The following is a 17,113-nucleotide window of genomic DNA, read 5'->3' on the forward strand; positions in this document are numbered from 1 at the left end:
AGATGTGCTTTTTCAATTTGAGGTGACAAGAAAGCCTTGAGTCATTATTTGATTGGCCTTCTACAATTCATTATCAACAGGAATGAGCCAGCATTAGTCTACTCACCCCACCCCATGGTTCACCAATGTGAAAACCCTACAGCCCTCTGTCCACTGCTGGCTCCCCAGCCCCATGCTGTGTCAACCAGGCTTGGAGGTATCAATCCTAACCTTAAGTTGTCCTAGCCTTAGCTGGGAAAAAAAAAAAAATCTTGTGAGATGGTCACAAGAGAAGACACAGAGAGACTCAATTAAAAACAAAGTTTATTGGGACACCTGGGTAGCTTAGCAGTTGAGCACCTGCTTTCGGCTCAGGGCGTGATCTTGGGATCCAGGATCGAGTCCCACATTGGGCTCCTTGCAGGGAGCCTGCTTCTCTGTCTGCCTGTGTCTCTGCCTCTCTCTGTCTCTCATGAATAAATAAAATCTTAAAAAAACAGACCGAAAAACCCTCCAACCTCCCCCCCCCCCCCCACAGTTTATTATGCTCGCCAGTCTTAGACACAAGAAATAAGACAGGAGGGACAGCAAGCTTTCCATCAAGGTCTTTATTGTGGTTTTCTCAGGGAAGGCTAGGCTAGGGCAGCATAAAGAGCTCGGAGAGGGTAGTCTGAACAATTTGGGTGGGCTCTGGGCTACAGGAGTGGTCCTCAGTTGCCTGGCACCTGGCCATGGATGATTAGGCAGAAGAATACTGCCTCCTGGGATTGGAGCCAGATGGAGGAGCTCTGGCTCTGGGGCGGATAGTCTTCTAGAGGGCATGCTCCTGTGGGCCTTTCGTCATCTCTAAAGTCAGCGAGTCTCTCCCCAGCCAGAAAGGCTTTTTAAGATGTGAAAACATCATAATGCACAGAAAATAGGTTTTGTAAGTTATCACTTATGTGCATATGTTTATGTATCCAGTGGAATAGTACACAGCCATGAAACATACCAACTGCAGCGCAGCACAACATGGATGAATCTCACAGGCACAGCATCGAGGGAAAGACACCACAAAAGACACCACCTCCGCAGAGGGCCCGCCGCCTGGAGTCTCAACACCTGGGACACCTGGGCAGGTGGGCGGCTCTCGGGAGGCACCTGCAACCATTTACACTTAGTTAAAGTCAGTGTCGCTGGCCGAAGCCTGTGTCCGAGGGGGCGGAGGGTCATCCTGCCGCGCTCCCCGCGGGGACCGAACCGACTCCCGACAGACGGACCAGGCCCGGCCCGCGCGTTTTAGCGTCTTCCCGGTTCTAGCTTTGTCGGCTTGTTTCTTCATGACCAACTCTCAGTCCTTATACGCAGGAATAATGCACAAGGATTCCGGTTTTCTGGCACTCGACGCCACTCTGCATCGACACCGCCAACCGCAATCTTGTCCTTTGTGCAGGTCTCCTGCACCTTCCTCCCGGACTTTTGCCGCCACCAACATGGCGCCACACGCCACCCCCAAGATGGCCGCGGCGCGAGGCCTTCGGCCCAAGAGGGTGGGACCTGGGAGGCGCCAGCCAATGGGGAGGCCGCACGGGCCGCAGCCAACGGGGAGGCAGCGCGGGCCGGTTGCCCGGAGCCCCTGAGGGAATGCGGAGTTCCCGCCATGTCGGACTTGCGGACGCAGGATGCCGCGTCGGGCTCCAGTTCGGGAAGCCGCAGGAGGACGTGGGCCGAGCTGCTGGGTAAGAGGGCGCTGGGGCCGGGCCCTGAGATCCCGTGTCGCCCCAGCCTCCGCCGCCGGGCGCCAGGCCCCTGGTCCCGCGGTCTCGGGCTCTCCCCCGCTGCGGGGCCCGGCAGGGTGCAGCGGACGCCGGGGGGTGGTAGGAGAGGTGGGCACGTGAGAGTGGAGCCCAGGCGTCCAGGAGCGCGGGACGACAGCTGGGCCCCGGGATTCCTGGCGTTCGTGCGGCGCTGCTCGCTGACCCAGAGCGCACTTGGGTGCCCCCAGCTTCCCCCCACGTGCCCTTTCCTGCCCCGGACCCCCACGGGCCACTGTGCTCTGTCCCGTTGACAGTGCCTCCGTCTCCTTAGCTGGACCCTGGGGACCTGCAGGTCCGTCCATGAGCTGCGCCATGGTGGGGGTGGGGTGTTCCATGAGCTGCGCCTCAGGTGGGGGTGGGGTGGGGCTTCCCGGGTTCACGCGTCCCCTGGTGCATGACCTCGGGGCGGGAACGTCGCCGCGTCCCTGCACAGGGCTCCTCAGGGCTGCTGTCCTATTGTGAACTGCTTTCCCCCCAGCGGGACGGGTCGAGAGGCAGCTGCGCGGCCCCGGGAGGGGGCACAGGCTGCAGGACTCGGCCGTGCACCTCCTGAGACGCCACCTGAACCTGGACGACCTTCTGCTTGAGGTAAGAGGGCACCGGTTTGGCCTCTGAAAGCAGATTTCAGTTGGGGGTTTTGCCCCCCTGCCACAGCGTCATCTTCGTGGAGACACCTGAGAAAAGCCTTAGGAGTATCTGGTAGGAGCATCCGTTAAATGTTGGCAGGGCAGGGCGGGAAAGAGATGGGGAGCATTTCTCTTTGGAGAGATCAGTAAGTTCAGAGTGAATTTAGTCTTTCTCAAAAAACTTTGGTAGGTTTCACTTTAAAAATTTCTACCTCAAAATATTTGAGAATAGTGCAGCGAGCAAATGTTCTATACACAGATTGTTTCTATGCTCAGACAGCTTGAGTTTTACAAAGAGAGTTCTTTGTGTTTGGTTCCAGGTAGAAGGTCCAGCATGTAAAACACTGTGTCTCAATCAGTTGGTTGATCCTGAGGCCTCTGCTAATCTTTCTAGTTCATTCATAGGTAAGAGCTCATTTTCCCTAATAAATGGAGTTATGGAGGAGCTTTATGTAAGGTGAGCTTGATTTGCTTTTATGTTATTTTACTTTTTTATTTTTATTTTTTTTAATTTATATATTTTTTAAAGATTTTATTTATTTTATTACACAGAGAGGAGAGAGAGAGAGAGGCAGAGACGCAGGCAGAGGGAGAAGCAGGCTCCATGTAGGGAGCCTGACATGGGACTTGATCCCAGATCCCCGGGATCACTCCCTGGGCTGAAGGCGGCGCTAAACTGCTCAGCCACCCGGGCTGCCCAATTTTACTCTTTTCAAAGGTTTTACTTATTTATTCATGAGACAGAGAGAGAGAGAGAGAGAGAGAGGCAGAGACACAGGCAGAGGGAGAAGCAGGCTCCAGGCGGGGAGCCCGATGTGGGACTGGATCCTGGGACCGCAAGATCATGACCTGGGCCAAAGGCAGATGCTCAACCTTTGAGCTACCCAGGCGTCCTGATTTGCTTTTAATAAGCAAAAAGTTACATGCCTCAGGTCATGGCTTGCCACCTCCGTGTCAAGTTATGAATTGGAAGTCATGTTTTTATGACTTGATTGGGGTGTTATGAAGTTGCTATTTATTTATTTATTTATTTATTTATTTATTTATTTATTTATTTATTTTTAAAGATTTATTTATTTATTCATTCAGAGAGAGCGAAGAGAGAGGCAGAGACACAGGCAGAGGGAGAAGCAGGCTCCATGCAGGAAGCCTAATGTGGGACTGGATCCTGGGTCTCCCGGATCACACCCTGGGCTGCATACAGGCGGCGCTAAACCGCTGCGCCACCGGGGCTGCCCCTGAAGTTGTTATTTAAAAACAGTGTTTGACTCAAACAAGATTTGACTCAACGTAGGACTGAGAAGCAGGAGGAACCAAAGTGTCCCTTGGAAAAACATGGGACATAACAAGTACCTCATTGACAGAAGGATATTTCTAGGTTTAAGAATATTTCAGGATATTTCAGGATCCCTGGGTGGCGCAGCGGTTTGGCGCCTGCCTTTGGCCCAGGGCGCGATCCTAGAGACCCGGGATCGAATCCCACATCGGGCTCCCCGTGCATGGAGCCTGCTTCTCCCTCTGCCTATGTCTCTGCCTCTCTCTCTCTCTCTCTGTGACTATCATAAATAAATAAAGATTTAAAAAAAAAAATTAAAAAAAAAAAGAATATTTCAGGATATTTCAATGTGAGGATATGAGATTGGGGAAGTTCTTTGGGGATAACAAAGAAATAAGTTATTTTCTGGCCATTCACATTTTTATTACGAAATGACTATCATTTCAGAAACATATCAACTAATTCATTAATTTGTTTAAAATATCTCTTAAGGGCAGCCTGGGTGGCTTAGTGGTTTAGCGCTGCCTTCAGCCCAGGGCCTGATCCTGGAGACCGGGGATCAAGTCCCACATCAGGCTTCCTGCATGGGGCCTGCTTCTCCCTCTGCCTGTGTACACACTCTGCCATTCTCTCTCTCTGTGTTTCTCATGAATAAATAAAATCTTAAAAAAAAAAAAAGTAATGCTGCCATAAATATTGGAGTGTATACATGTTTTTGAACTAGTTTTTTGTTTTCTTTGGGTAGTAGAATTACTGGATCATATAATAATTCTGTTTTTAATTTTTTTAAAGATTTTATTTATTTATTTATTAAAGATTTTATTTATTCATGAGAGACACACAGAGAGTGAGAGGCAGAGGCACAGGCAGAGGGAGAAGCAGGCTCCATGAAGGGAACTCGATGTGGGGCTCGATCCCAGGACCCTGGGATCATGCCCTGAGCTGAAGGCAGACGCTCCATCACGGAGCCACCCAGGCACCCGTAATTTTTGAGAAACTTCCATACTGTTTTTCACAGTGGCTGCATCAGTTTGCATTCCCACCAACATCCCACAAGGGTTCTTTTTTTCCACATCCTTGCCAGTAGTTTGCTTTGTATGTTTTTGAGACTAGCCATTGTGAAAGCTGTGAGGTGACATCTCCTTGTGCTTTGAATAGCACTTCACTGATGATGATTGAATGGTGTTGAGCATATTTACCTTTGTCGGCCATCTGGATGTCTTCTTAAGGAAAATGTCTATTCTGTCTTTAAGGCTCTGCTTTACGAGATCAAGCCTCGAGACTGGGTGTCCCAGTGGCTGTGCTGTCCAGCCAGACAGTTGCCTCCAGCATCATGCGGATCTGTAGTTCTAATGGTGAACCCACCCACAGGGTCCTGCTGAACGCAGAGCAAAGGGTAAGACACGGTGATAAACTAACTGTGCTTACTCATTACTTTAAGCTATTTGGGAAAATAGGACATTTCTATAATGTTGTTTCAGGTATTTGCTTCTTCTTTTTTTTTTTTTTTTTTTTAAAGATTTAATCTCTCTTTTCAGAAGAAACTGTCTTCTGTGCTGGAGGTGGCTCAGTATTTATTAGCACATAGTATGTTCTCTCGTTTCTCCTTCTGTCAAGAACTATGGGAAGTACAGGTAAATTTCACATTGTAATTCTGACTCTAGAGGTTTCTCAAGCCGTGTTCTGTTGATTTGAAAAGACAGTAGGGTCCTGGTGTCTTCTTAAGAATTTTTTTTTTTGGGATGCCTGGGTGGCTCAGCGGTTAAGCGGCTGCCTTCCAGCTCAGGGCTGATGCTGGAGTCTTGGGGATTGAGTCCCACATCGGGCTCCCCACGTGGAGCCTGCTTCTCCCTCTGCCTATGTCTCTGTTTCTCTCTCTGTGTGTGTCTCTCATGAATAAATAAATAAAATCTTAAAAAAAAAAAATTCTTTTTTTTTGGGCTGCAGGCGGCGCTAAACCTCTGCGCGACCAAGGCTGCCCACGTTCTTTCTTCTTATGTATAATTATGAATAATTTTCCATTGTAGTAAGCTAGAAAATTATAATATGAAAAGTTATTTTTATTCTTCTATGAAACATTTTGAATTCAGTAGGTTTATAGATTTTTGAATAGTTGAAAGAACTTAAGATCCAAGGTGTCCAGGCAAGAGCAGGGGGTCGGAGGGTCCTACAAGAGGCTTTTTAAGAGTACTGGCAGGCGCATGGCATGTGAAGGAAGAGTGCCATATTGTTGGGTGAAGAACAGGACAAAGTAGGCATTGGGGCATAGAGCTGACTTGAGCAAGATGTCCTGGGGGCAAGGGTGTCCGAGCTTCCAAAGGGAGGACCTCGCTGGGGTAGGAGAATAAGAGAGACACAAACATGGTTACAGTGCTCCTGTGCTGAGTCCAAGAGTCTGAACTTGTTCTGGAAACTGCCAAAAGCCACCACGGAGTTCCAGAGAAGAGATTGACATGTCCAGTTTACATTTTGGAATCTCATTTCAGCCACAGTGGAGAAAGTCCTAGAAGCAGGTTAACTTAGAGCCTGGGCAGGATGCTGGCAGGTGGGGAGATGAAGGATGCTAATGAGTGTCTGAAGGCTTGGTGAGTTTTTAGTCAAAGCGATCGAGTATGTGTCTTAGATTGTGCTTGTTGCTCCACTTAATTTTTTTTTTTTAAAGATTTTATTTATCTATTTATTCATGAGAGACAGAGAGAGAGACAGACAGGCAGAGGGAGAAGCAGGCTCCATGCAGGTAGCCGGACGTGGGACTTGATCCCGGGACTCCAGGATCACGCCCTGAGCCAGTGGCAGGCACTAAACCACTGAACCACCCAGGGATCCCCGTACTCCACTTAATTTTTAATAGTGTACAGGCTACACATTTTGTAGGAAAATGTGTGCATGAAGGACTCATAGTACTATTTTTTTCTTCAGAATTTTTTGTTGCTTGAAGCTGTGTGGCATCTTCATGTACAAAACATTGTGAGCCTCCAGGAGCTGTTGGAAAGGTAGTGTATCGGTGAGAATTTAACATTACCTTAGTAATATATGACTTCTTTTTCGTAGTCTAGTGTATTATGACTTATTTATATATCAAAGCCAAAAATCACTGAGAGATTCTCTTCCTTCTTTTTCTTTTCTTTTTTTTTTTAAGATTTATTTATTTATTCATGAAAGACACAGACAGAGAGAGAGAGAGGCAGAGACACAGGCAGAGGGAGAAGCAGGCTCTTCACAGGGAGCCCGATGTGGGACTCGATCCCGGATCCCAGGATCATGACCTGAGCTGAAGGCAGACGCCCAACTGCTGAGCCACCGAGGCATCCCTTTTTTTTTTTTTTTTAAAGATTTCTTTTCTTTCTTTCTTTTCTTTCTTTCTTTTTCTTTTTCTTTCTTTCTTTCTTTTCCTCCCTCCCTCCCTTCCTTCCTTTTTAAAGATTTTTAAGATTTTTATTTATGAGAGACAGAGAGAGAGAGAGAGGCAGAGACATAGGCAGAGAGAGAAGGAGGCTCCATGCAGGGAGCCCGATGTGGGACTTGATCCCGGGACTCCAGGATCACACCCTGAGCTGAAGGCAAATGCTCAACCGCTGAGCCACCCAGACATCCCTCTTACTTCATTATTTGAAGAGAACATTATTATGATCCAAGTCTTTGTCATGCACAAGCTTGAAACATTTTCTTTGTATAAGATATCCTGGGATAAATTTTTTTTTTTTTTAAGATTTTATTTTTAAGTAATCTCTACACCCAGTGTTGGGGCTTGAACTCACAATTCTGAGATCAAGAGTCATATGCTGGCTTATACTACCTGAGCCAGCCAGGTGCCCCTATGATAAAATATTTTTAAAAATTAGGCACCTTGGTGGCTCAGTTGATTAAGTGTCTAACTTTGGGTTGGGTCATGGTCTGAGGGTCTTAAGATTGAGCCCCAGGTCAGGCTCCTCTGCTCAACAGGGAGTCTGCTTCTCTCTTTGCCTCGCCCTCTGCTTGTGCTATTTCTGTCTCTCTCTCAATCAATAAAATAAAAAAAATAATAATTAGGGATGCCTGAGTGGCTCAGCGGTTGAGTACCTGCCTTTGGCTCAGGGTGTGATCCCGGATTCCCAGGTTTGAGTCCCATATCAGGCTCCTTGCTTGGAGCCTGCTTCTCCTTCTGCCTGTGTCTCTGCCTCTCTCTCTCTGTGTCTCTTATGAATAAATAAATAAAATCTTAAAAAAAAAAAATTAGGGATCCCTGGGTGGCACAGTGGTTTGGCGCCTGCCTTTGGCCCAGGGCGCGATCCTGGAGACCTGGGATCGAATCCCACGTCGGGCTCCCGGTGCATGGAGCCTGCTTCTCCCTCTGCCTGTGTCTCTGCCTCTCTCTCTGCCTGTGTCTTTGGCTCTGTCTCTCCTTCTATCTCTCAAGAATAAATAAATAAAATCTTTAAAAAAAAAAAAATTAGAAAAGGGGCACCTGCCTGGCTCAGTTGGAAGAGCATGAACTCTTGATTTCAGGGTTGTGAGTTCAAGCCCAATGTCGGGTATAGAGTTTACAAAAAAAACAAAAATAAAAATAAACTTTCTAGAAAAAATTTTTTTTAAAGATTTTATTTATTTATTTTTTATTTTTCATTTTTTTAATTTATTTATGATAGGCACACAGTGAGAGAGAGAGAGAGAGAGACACAGGCAGAGGGAGAAGCAGGCTCCGTGCACTGGGAGCCCGACGTGGGATTCGATCCCGGGTCTCCAGGATCGCGCCCTGGGCCAAAGGCAGGCGCTAAACCGCTGCGCCACTCAGGGATCCCAGATTTTATTTATTTATTCATGAGAGACAGAGAGAGGCAGAGACACAGGCAGAGGGAGAAGCAGGCTCCATGCAGGGAGCCCAAAGTGGGACTCGATCCTGGGACTCCAGGATCACACCCTGGGTCAAAGGCAGGTGCTAAACCGCTGAGCCACCCACGGATCCCCGAAAAGGTTTTTCTTAAAAGATTTTATTTGAGAGAGCATGAGCAGTGGGCAGAGGCAGTGGGAGAGGAACTCTGTTCCAGGACTGAGGGTTCATGACCTGAGCCAAAGGCAGATGCTCACCTTCTGAATCACCCAGGTGTCCTGAAACTGCTGCTGTTTTGTTATTTTACTCTTACTGAACTCCCCCCCCCCCTTGAGTAGTAGTTAGCTATTCCAAATAAGCTTTTTGATGATGATTATTTTTAATGTCAGTAGTGGTCTCCCTGACACCGCTCATGTGTCAGCATGCCCTGTTGTGACTTCTGGGAATGGCTCAGATGGCTGCCAGCTGGTTCTCAGTGCTCAGGCTTTCTAGTGAAATGAATGTGGAAGAAAAGGGCCTGATATATGATGGAGTGATGGTGAGCAGTGTGCTTTGTCCCTAGTCATGCTGACACACAGGCCATAGTGGCGTGGCTCTTCAGGGACCTGTGCCTTCTGTGTGAGCAGATGGAAGTGTCCACTCAGCACACGGACATCGCCCAGGCTATGCTTTCTGGTAAGTTCACACCAGGGACAGGTTCACGGGCAAAGTGTAGATCTGTGGGAATACTTTTTGTTGCGACAGTCTGAGAAACAGGACAGCCCCACATCACTCATGTGGGAACTTGGAACAAAACCAGCCCAGTCTGGACCTGGTGCCTGTATCAGCTTGCACTTGAACAATGTGCACGCTTTAATAAAGTCAGTCTGTTGACCCACTGTGTTTGGGGGCCTATAGCTGGTATGTTTAAAATATGCAGACTATGACCTGCTGAATTGGGAGGCACAAGCTACACACATGGGGTTAGCAGGTAGCTTCTGCAGCATCTGAGCTCCCACTCTGGGGAAGTGAAAACCTCTAGAGCCATGTTGATTGGATGTGCAGCTTCAGTCCACTCGGGGAAAGGAAATCAAGTCATAGGAATTTGTTACTTTCAGATCCCAGAAAAGGGGGGGTAAAATGAGCAGGAAAGCTCACAAGCAAGTGGGAGATAGACAGCAAGCACCTGTTCCTTAGAAGGTGGTCGCGCCTGAGGTCACGGACCTTTTGTGAGCTCAAACTCTAAGTGGTTATTTTAAAAGGTGCCCAGGAGAAGGAAAGTATTACCTGGCAAGTGTGCCGAGCTCACGGCTTGATCTAAACGTCAGATTCAGGGAGAGGGCAGAAGCGCCATGCCATCTTGGGCAGCAGCTCAGAGTGACTATCCTTTTGTCCCACTTGTGTTTTTCTGGGTGCCTCCCTTAGAGTGGGCCTTGTCGCTGGCTCTTCTCTGAGCCAGCAGATTCTTGCCATTGCCAGTAATACCTGAAGAATGAAATCTACAAATAAAATATTAGATGAGAAGTGGAATGTTCATTAGTTAGCTTATGAATTTTTTCATTTATTTTTTATTTTTTATTTTATCTTTTTAATGAATTTTTTCACGTTGCAAAAGATGTGTTCCTTTTTCCTACAACTTTCTTGGTGATGAATATGAGCTCCTTACAGTTCCTGAATCCTCTAGTATGGGCTTAGATAGTTTCCTGCCTTGTTCCCCAGAATATTTTTTTGGGTCCTTGTACACAGCCCTTACATTGTTTAGGAGATTGGCTGGAGAGACAATCCGTATGAGAACCTTAGATGCTCCTTTTTTTTTTTTTTTTTTTTAGATTTTATTTATTTATTCATGAGAGACATAGAGGCAGAGACACAGGCAGAGGGAGAATGCAGGGAGCCCCACGTGGACTTGATCCTGGGTCTCCAGGATCCCGCCCTGGGCTGAAGGCGGCTCTAAACCACTGAGCCACCGGGGCTGCCCTAGATGCTCCTTTTTGTTTATTTTATTTTTATTTTTTTTAAGATTTTACTTATTCATGATAGACATAGAGAGAGAGAGGCAGAGACACAGGCAGAGGTAGAAGCAGGCTCCATGCTGGGAGCCGGATGCGGGACTCAATTCCGGGACTCCAGGATCGCGCCCTGGGCCAAAGGCAGGTGCCAAACCACTGGGTCCTTTTTGTTTAAAGTAATCTCTAGGGCAACCCTGGTGGCTCAGCGGTTTAGCGCCGCCTTCACCCCAGGGCCTGATCCTGGAGGCCCAGGATCGAGACCCATGTTGGGCTCCCTGCCTGGAGCCTGCTTCTCCCTCTGCCTGTGTCTCTGCCTCTATCTCTCTGCATCTCTCTGTGTCTCTCATGAATAAATAAATAAAATCTTTAAAATAAAAATAATCTCTATATCCACCATGGGGCTTAGACTTTTTTTTTTTTTAATATTTCTTTTATTTATTTGACAGCACAAGGAGGGGGAGTGGAAGAGGGAGAAGCAGACTCCCCACTGATCAGAGAGCCCAATGGGGACTCAATCCCAGGACCCTGGGATCATGACCTGAGCTGAAGGCAGACAGTTTACCCAGGCACCATGGGGTTCAGACTTAACTCCAAGATCAAGAGTCACATGTTTCCAACTGTGGCAGCCAGGTGCCCCAGATACTACTTTGTTTTAAGAGAAAAATCCTTCCCATAAACTTGATTGATTATAAGTATTTCCCTTTCACATAGAGTGGCAAGAAGCCAAGTGTGGTCCAGGCAGGGTTTGGGTTGCTTTGCTTTGTGTGTGGAGTGTGGAGTGGGATGGGCTGATATGGGTCCTCACCCTTCCAGTTGTTGGGAAGCAGGTATTCAGCATGATCCACAACTGTTTGGAGACCACAGTGCATCTGAATAATTGGGTTTTGTGGTTTTCAGATTTTGTGCAATTGTTTGTTTTGAGAGGATTTCAGCAAATCTCAGAACCAAGAAGAAACATGGAGCCTGAACGGATGGCGCAGGTAGGAGGAAAAGTAAATGAAGAGTCTGGAATTGGCTCATTACAGAAGTGGAAGTTCCTGGACCATTGGCCCCACATTTCAGTCTATAAGGTTTGATAGGAAATTTGTTCTGTTACTTTCCTGGGGTGCTTCATGAGTACTGTCATTCCCTACGTCTGGTGGGCGTGAGGAAGTGGAACAAAGCAGAAGCATCCCCTGCCATGTTCTAGTTTGCACGGTTCTTAAGGGTGAAGGTGTTTACCACAGCCCAGAATCTGAGGGAAGGGAGAAGAGAGCTTTTTAGCAGCAGAACTCTGCACCAACCCCGTGAACCAGGGGCTGTGGGAGGCCAGCACTGTGTGGTCATGGCCCTGGGCCATGCTGAGAGAGGTCCTGGGGATCACAGTGGATTCTTTCAGAAAGTCTGCCTTTTCACTGGCAGAGTCTCCCTAGTTCGGGGTACCGTGTGGAGGCACTTTCTCATTTTCCCGTGGGGTGACCGCTGGTTTGGGTGATGCACGGAGGTGAGTGACAGTGACTCTTGTGTTCTATTTTGACAGCTCGCCGTTGCGGTGCTTCGGAGGATGCTGATCTGTGAGTCATGTGCTATATTCTCCAGACTGGGCAAGAGCTAGTTTGCTTATTAGGGATTCTCAGGGTTTCCTGCCTTTCCACTTCAAGTATTCACCTGAACTTAGCCTCTACTGCTTCTCCTGGGTTTTAGTTCTTGGTGGCTATGCATTTAATCTCCAGAGCTGTAAATGATAACCAGTTTAACGGTGAATTAGGGAAGTGGTTTACTGTCTCTGTTTCCATTGCTTTAAAAGACTTGAGTCTTTGGTACCTTTAGGATGCTTGGAGGACTTGTACCTTTGGGGCGCTTAGAAGGGCTACAAGGTCTGTTATTTGGAAATCATTACCTGATTTGTCTGGTGATACCTGGTCAGGGATCATTTTTGATGGATTTTTATTTTTTTAAATTTTTATTTATTTATGATAGTCACACAGAGAGAGAGAGAGAGGCAGAGACACAGGCAGAGGGAGAAGCAGGCTCCATGCACTGGGAGCCTGATGTGGGATTCGATCCCGGGTCTCCAGGATCGCGCCCTGGGCCAAAGGCAGGCGCCAAACCGCTGCGCCACCCAGGGATCCCATTTTTGATGGACTTTGATGCTGAGTTGATGTGTTTTCTCTTCCCACCATCTGTCCTCAGTTGCTCTCGAGGCTTTGGCCACTGGCCTGCAGGACGAATCCCCAGTGTACAAGGCGGTGAAGTGCTGGTATGTCCTGGGGGCAGGCCTGCTGGTCATGTTTATGGGGTGGTGCCTACTGTCTTAAAGGTCCTATGTATTTGAAACACTCCTGAAGTATCAGTGGCTGATTCCTGAACATATGTTCTGCCATTGTGATGACATCCTGTGAGAATGATCGCTGGAAAGCCCTAGAAGCCCTGTGGTCTGCCTGTTCCCTCTGAAGATGAGGCAAGAGGCAGGCCTCCTTTCTGTGTGAATCCTCTCTCACCTCGGGGTCTGCACTCCTAGTCTGAGACCAGATTCCTACGGGTTGTGATGTGCCCCTTGTTCTACCCATGGCTCCCTGGGAGCGACCTTGTCCCTGTCTGGGCACGCTCCTCGTGCCTGCCTCCCATGCCCTTTCTTCCCGCTGAGTCTTCTGTGCCCCCCAAGGTCGGCACTTATACTCACTATGTTAGCTTTCTCTCTCTGTGGCTCTTGGAGGTACATGCTGGGATTGGTCGTTGGGGTATTGGGTTTGCTTCACAGTGATGTGGGATGAGACTGGCCGGGGAAACCGGGGAAGTTTTCTAGCATCCTCAGGCCTTGCAAACGTGGCTTTGCTCCTGTCAGTACTCCAGTGATCCTAGACATACTGTCCAATTCTGTACTTCACTGCAACTGTTGATGCAATATTGCTTTGTTTCCTAAATTTTCTGTGTTTTTGTAACACGCCTGACTGCATTGCTCGAGCTTATGTCCTGAGAGTCAGATCATGACTAGATATGTTTTTTCCTTTTTAAGTTTCCTTTTTTAAAAAATGATTTATCTATTTGAGAGAGTGAGCGAGTGCAGTGGGGAGGGGCAGAGGGAGAGGGAGAGAGTTCCAAGCAGAGTTTCCACTGAGCATGGAGCCCAACGCAGGGCTGGATCTCATGACCTGGGCCCAAACTAGTCGCACACCTAGCTGACTGCCACCCTAGAGCCCCTCTTTTTAAGTTGCTTATTTAATTGTCAGTATTTACAATAAAACCAGACTGGTCTGGGTGGCTGCCCTCCTGGCACATAGGGGTTTTCATCCTGGTTCTGTCCCCCAGGAGGGCCAGCAGCACCCCTCCTGCCTGGTGTCTCCTCATGGCTCATGTGACTGGGCTATTCTTCTCCCTGGGGTTTTCTTCCTGAGGAATGGGCCGAACTGTTGGTGACTCTGACTCTGGCACACAGAAGTGCCCTCGGCACCCCACTGTCAAGAAGCCCTGACACCCTGTGTCCCTCCTGACCCATCAGTGACGACCTGCCCATTGTCCTTCCTTCCTTATCCTGTCACGGGATGTCATTGGCATCTGAGTGCCTCTGTGTGCCAGGTACTTTGCACAAGCATGGCTGTTGCCCTGCTGCCCCTGATACCCATTTCACAGATGGGGAGACTGAGGCTTTGTGAGGTTTAGAGGTTGCTGTGGACTGGCCCAGCCTTCCCTTTCCGGCTTCTCTAATCCATGGGCAACTCCTTTCTTTTTTTTTTTTTGGCAACTCCTTTCTTATTGGTCTTGAAGTCTGTGGCATGTTGGGCAAGCCTGTGCATCCCTTTAGCTGAGAGTTAGGGGCCTTGAGGTCTGTACCGCCTTGCTGGACAGTAGTCTTTGAGGAGTTGGTGGTGGTGGTGTGTGTGTGTGTGACACTGTCAGTGCTGCTGGGATCCTGGAGGGCCTCTCTCCCTGAGCACCTCTCAATGCTGTGTTTGCAGGTTTGGCATGTTTTGTGGACACACGTTTGGCAGAATGATATCAACAGATTGTCCAAAGAGATTCTTCAGTCATACTCTGACTCAGGTGCTAACCCATAAGCCTGTGCTGAAAGGTGGGTTCTGGGGACCCTCGTGGGAGCGTGGGCCCCAGACACAGCAGAGATCATGAGGACACACTATCATCAGATACCCTTCCATTTGAAAGTACACATTCTCATAAAGAACACTCAGAATTAAAGAAGTATGGGAAGGAGAACAGTTAGCCATATCTTCATTAAAATAGGAATATATTTAACGTGTGACCTTTCTTGTGGTGTTTTCTCAATAGATGTTGAAAATCTAGGTATTAGACTGAATTCCTAGGTTGTTAGAATAAATTCTGTATCACAAATATTTTCTTATGCACAGTTTGTCCCTGGACGATGTGTGGGTGGGGGACCCTGACCTCTGGTGCAGTTGAAAATCTGCATATAGCTTTGACTTTCCATAACCTAACTACTAATAGCCTTCCTGGTGACAGCACTCGGTGAACATACATATTTTGTATGCAACATGTACTATGTACTGTGCTATTAGAATGAGTCAGCTGGACAAAAGAAAATAACATTCAGACATGATAAGGAAGAGAATACATTTACATAGCTGTCCTGTATGTATCAGGAAAACGCTGCATGTAAGTGGACCCACACTGTTCAAGGGTCCACCATAGTTGCAGGCTCTTCTCAGGAGTGGCTGATGCCATGTTAGATCCCAGTGAGTGTCCTTGGGTTGATGGCACGTGCTCACAATTGCTCAGGAGCTGAAATGAACACCTTACCTACTAGGGTTTGTGTGTGTGCAGCATGGTGGCCCAGGCAGGGTCCTCAGGCAGCCCGCATGGAAGCTTTTGGCAGTTGCTGTATTGCACTTCCTGAGGGGCTTGGGTAGGTGTCAGTGCCCACTCCAACCACACACAGGCTTTGCAGTGTCATTGCTGATTGCTTATTGACAGCTAAAGGTTAAAAGCAGCAAAATTAAACTAATTGATGGATTAGAAAATAGAGCAAATATGGTAAAGGATTAGCAGCAAGGAATTGGCCAAAAACATACTTGATAACAGAAGATGGTTCACAAATAGATGTTTGCTAATAATTGGGGGGAAAAATGCACATTAAAACAAGGTAGTTTTTTTTGACATTGAAACATAGCCTAGTTTTTCATGATTACTGACTTAACATTTTTGTCTGCTTTTATTCCTGAATGAAGTTTCTGATGCTGTTCGATTGCAGAGAGATTGGAGCTTTGCAAAGACACACCCTCTGCTCAGCAGTCTGTACCGCAGGGTGGGTGTCATGCAGTGTTAAGACCTGCTGCTCCTGTGCTGGGTGGCACTGTTCCCACGGGGCTCTGTGGCTCCCAGTCTGGGGAGAGAAAAGCCAGGAGGCTCCTCAGACACAGCCATCCACACCTGGACCCCTGGGGTCCCAGACTGAACTTACAAAACATCTTCTCCTTGAAAGGAAAATCCCTCCTTGCCCACACTGACAAGGGTAGAAGTGTTACGGTTTGGACTCTGTGTTGTGTCTCCTGCAAAGTGGGGTGGATGCGGGGAGCCAGCTGCTTGTTGAGTGGCTTGTTTTGACAGCCAGGTTGGGGAACTTTTGTTTCAGCTCTTTGTGATGCTTAGTCCAGAGGAGTTGATTGGCCACTTAGAAGAAGTTCTGGGAACACATGAAGTGAACTGGCAGCACGTACTCTCCTGTGTGTCTACGCTGGTGATCTGCTCATCTGAAGCACAGCAGTTGGTTCAAGGTACACTTGGTTGGGAGCCCCATGTCTCCTCATCTGGGCCCGTCATCCACCTCTGGTGCCAGCACTGCTTGCCTGAGCCTCATGTAGTTGGCATTTGGCTGCTCTGGTTACTTATTATCCAGTCTCTTGCATGTGGCAGGGGGCATGTATATCCTCCTAACTGGCACGCTCTACCTCCAGCAGAATGTATGCATTTTATTTTACTGCATGTCATGGTCTGCCAGCCATGACCAGAGATTCCCTCCTAGATTGGGTCACTCGATTATTGGCTCGTGCATTTGAGAGCTGCGACCTGGACAGCATGGTCACTGCGTTCCTGGTTGTGCGTCAGGCTGCGCTGGAGGGCCCCTCTGTGTTCCCATCCTATGCAGACTGGTTCCAGGTGAGCTACCTCTTGGCAGTCATTGCCAGGACCCTGATTGCCATCCTTGCTACAAACGCATTCTGTGGGTCAGGGCTATTCCTCTCAGCCTCCCCCTGGGGCTCTGTGCTACCTTGTCCAGGGTCTGGCTGCTCCCCTCATTAACACATTGCCCACGCCATCAGGTCTCTGGGGCAGGGAGTGCTGTCAGGAAAGTGTGAGAACAAATGTGGTTGCTGCTGCCTGCACCATGTATTGCGTCCCAGGGGAGTGCTCCTCAGCTTCCTGGGGTCTCCTCTCTGTTTCTGCCATATCCATGTTCTTGGCACGTTTGTGCAAATGTTCACAGACCCACTGCAGTCCCACTTCTGAGCTGGTGTCTTCTAGACATCAACTTTGAACGTTGGGTGTATATAAATGTGTCGTGGAAAAAGCTGTCTAATTCTCTGTACAGGTTTTGGGTTTTCCTGCCACACCACCAGGGAGGTGTAGTTGTTGCTTCTTTGTGGGGAGCCAACCTTACTCTAGTTCTGAGGGTGGCTGCACCTGTACCA

At 48.2% G+C, this 17,113-nt stretch overlaps 1 protein-coding gene across 11 annotated transcripts in view; it reads left to right on the forward strand.

The window, feature by feature from the left end:
- Positions 1-1,530: 1,530 nt before the first annotated feature.
- Positions 1,531-17,113, forward strand: part of FANCA (FA complementation group A) — a 59,468-nt gene continuing 43,885 nt past the window's right edge. For 7 of the 11 annotated variants that reach the window (XR_011996078.1, XR_011996079.1, XR_011996076.1 and 4 more), the window contains exons 1-14: positions 1,541-1,697; positions 2,254-2,363; positions 2,722-2,806; positions 4,931-5,073; positions 5,216-5,311; positions 6,597-6,670; positions 9,047-9,159; positions 11,370-11,452; positions 11,992-12,025; positions 12,645-12,711; positions 14,408-14,520; positions 15,653-15,729; positions 16,057-16,198; positions 16,447-16,580. Coding sequence is in view for 6 of the 11 variants with exons in the window: in XM_072731292.1 (XP_072587393.1) it covers positions 1,619-1,697; positions 2,254-2,363; positions 2,722-2,806; positions 4,931-5,073; positions 5,216-5,311; positions 6,597-6,670; positions 9,047-9,159; positions 11,370-11,452; positions 11,992-12,025; positions 12,645-12,711; positions 14,408-14,520; positions 15,653-15,729; positions 16,057-16,198; positions 16,447-16,580 (1,350 nt within the window). In the remaining 5 variants the exon portion in view is untranslated. Of the gene's footprint in view, positions 1,698-2,253; positions 2,364-2,721; positions 2,807-4,930; positions 5,074-5,215; positions 5,312-6,596; positions 6,671-9,046; positions 9,160-11,369; positions 11,543-11,991; positions 12,026-12,644; positions 12,712-14,407; positions 14,521-15,652; positions 15,730-16,056; positions 16,199-16,446; positions 16,581-17,113 lie in introns of all 11 variants that reach the window. The other 4 variants (XM_072731291.1, XM_072731293.1, XR_011996077.1 and 1 more) reach the window with 3 other exon arrangements.

Source organism: Vulpes vulpes, chromosome 12, assembly GCF_048418805.1.
Source record: "Vulpes vulpes isolate BD-2025 chromosome 12, VulVul3, whole genome shotgun sequence".
NCBI lineage: Eukaryota > Metazoa > Chordata > Mammalia > Carnivora > Canidae > Vulpes > Vulpes vulpes.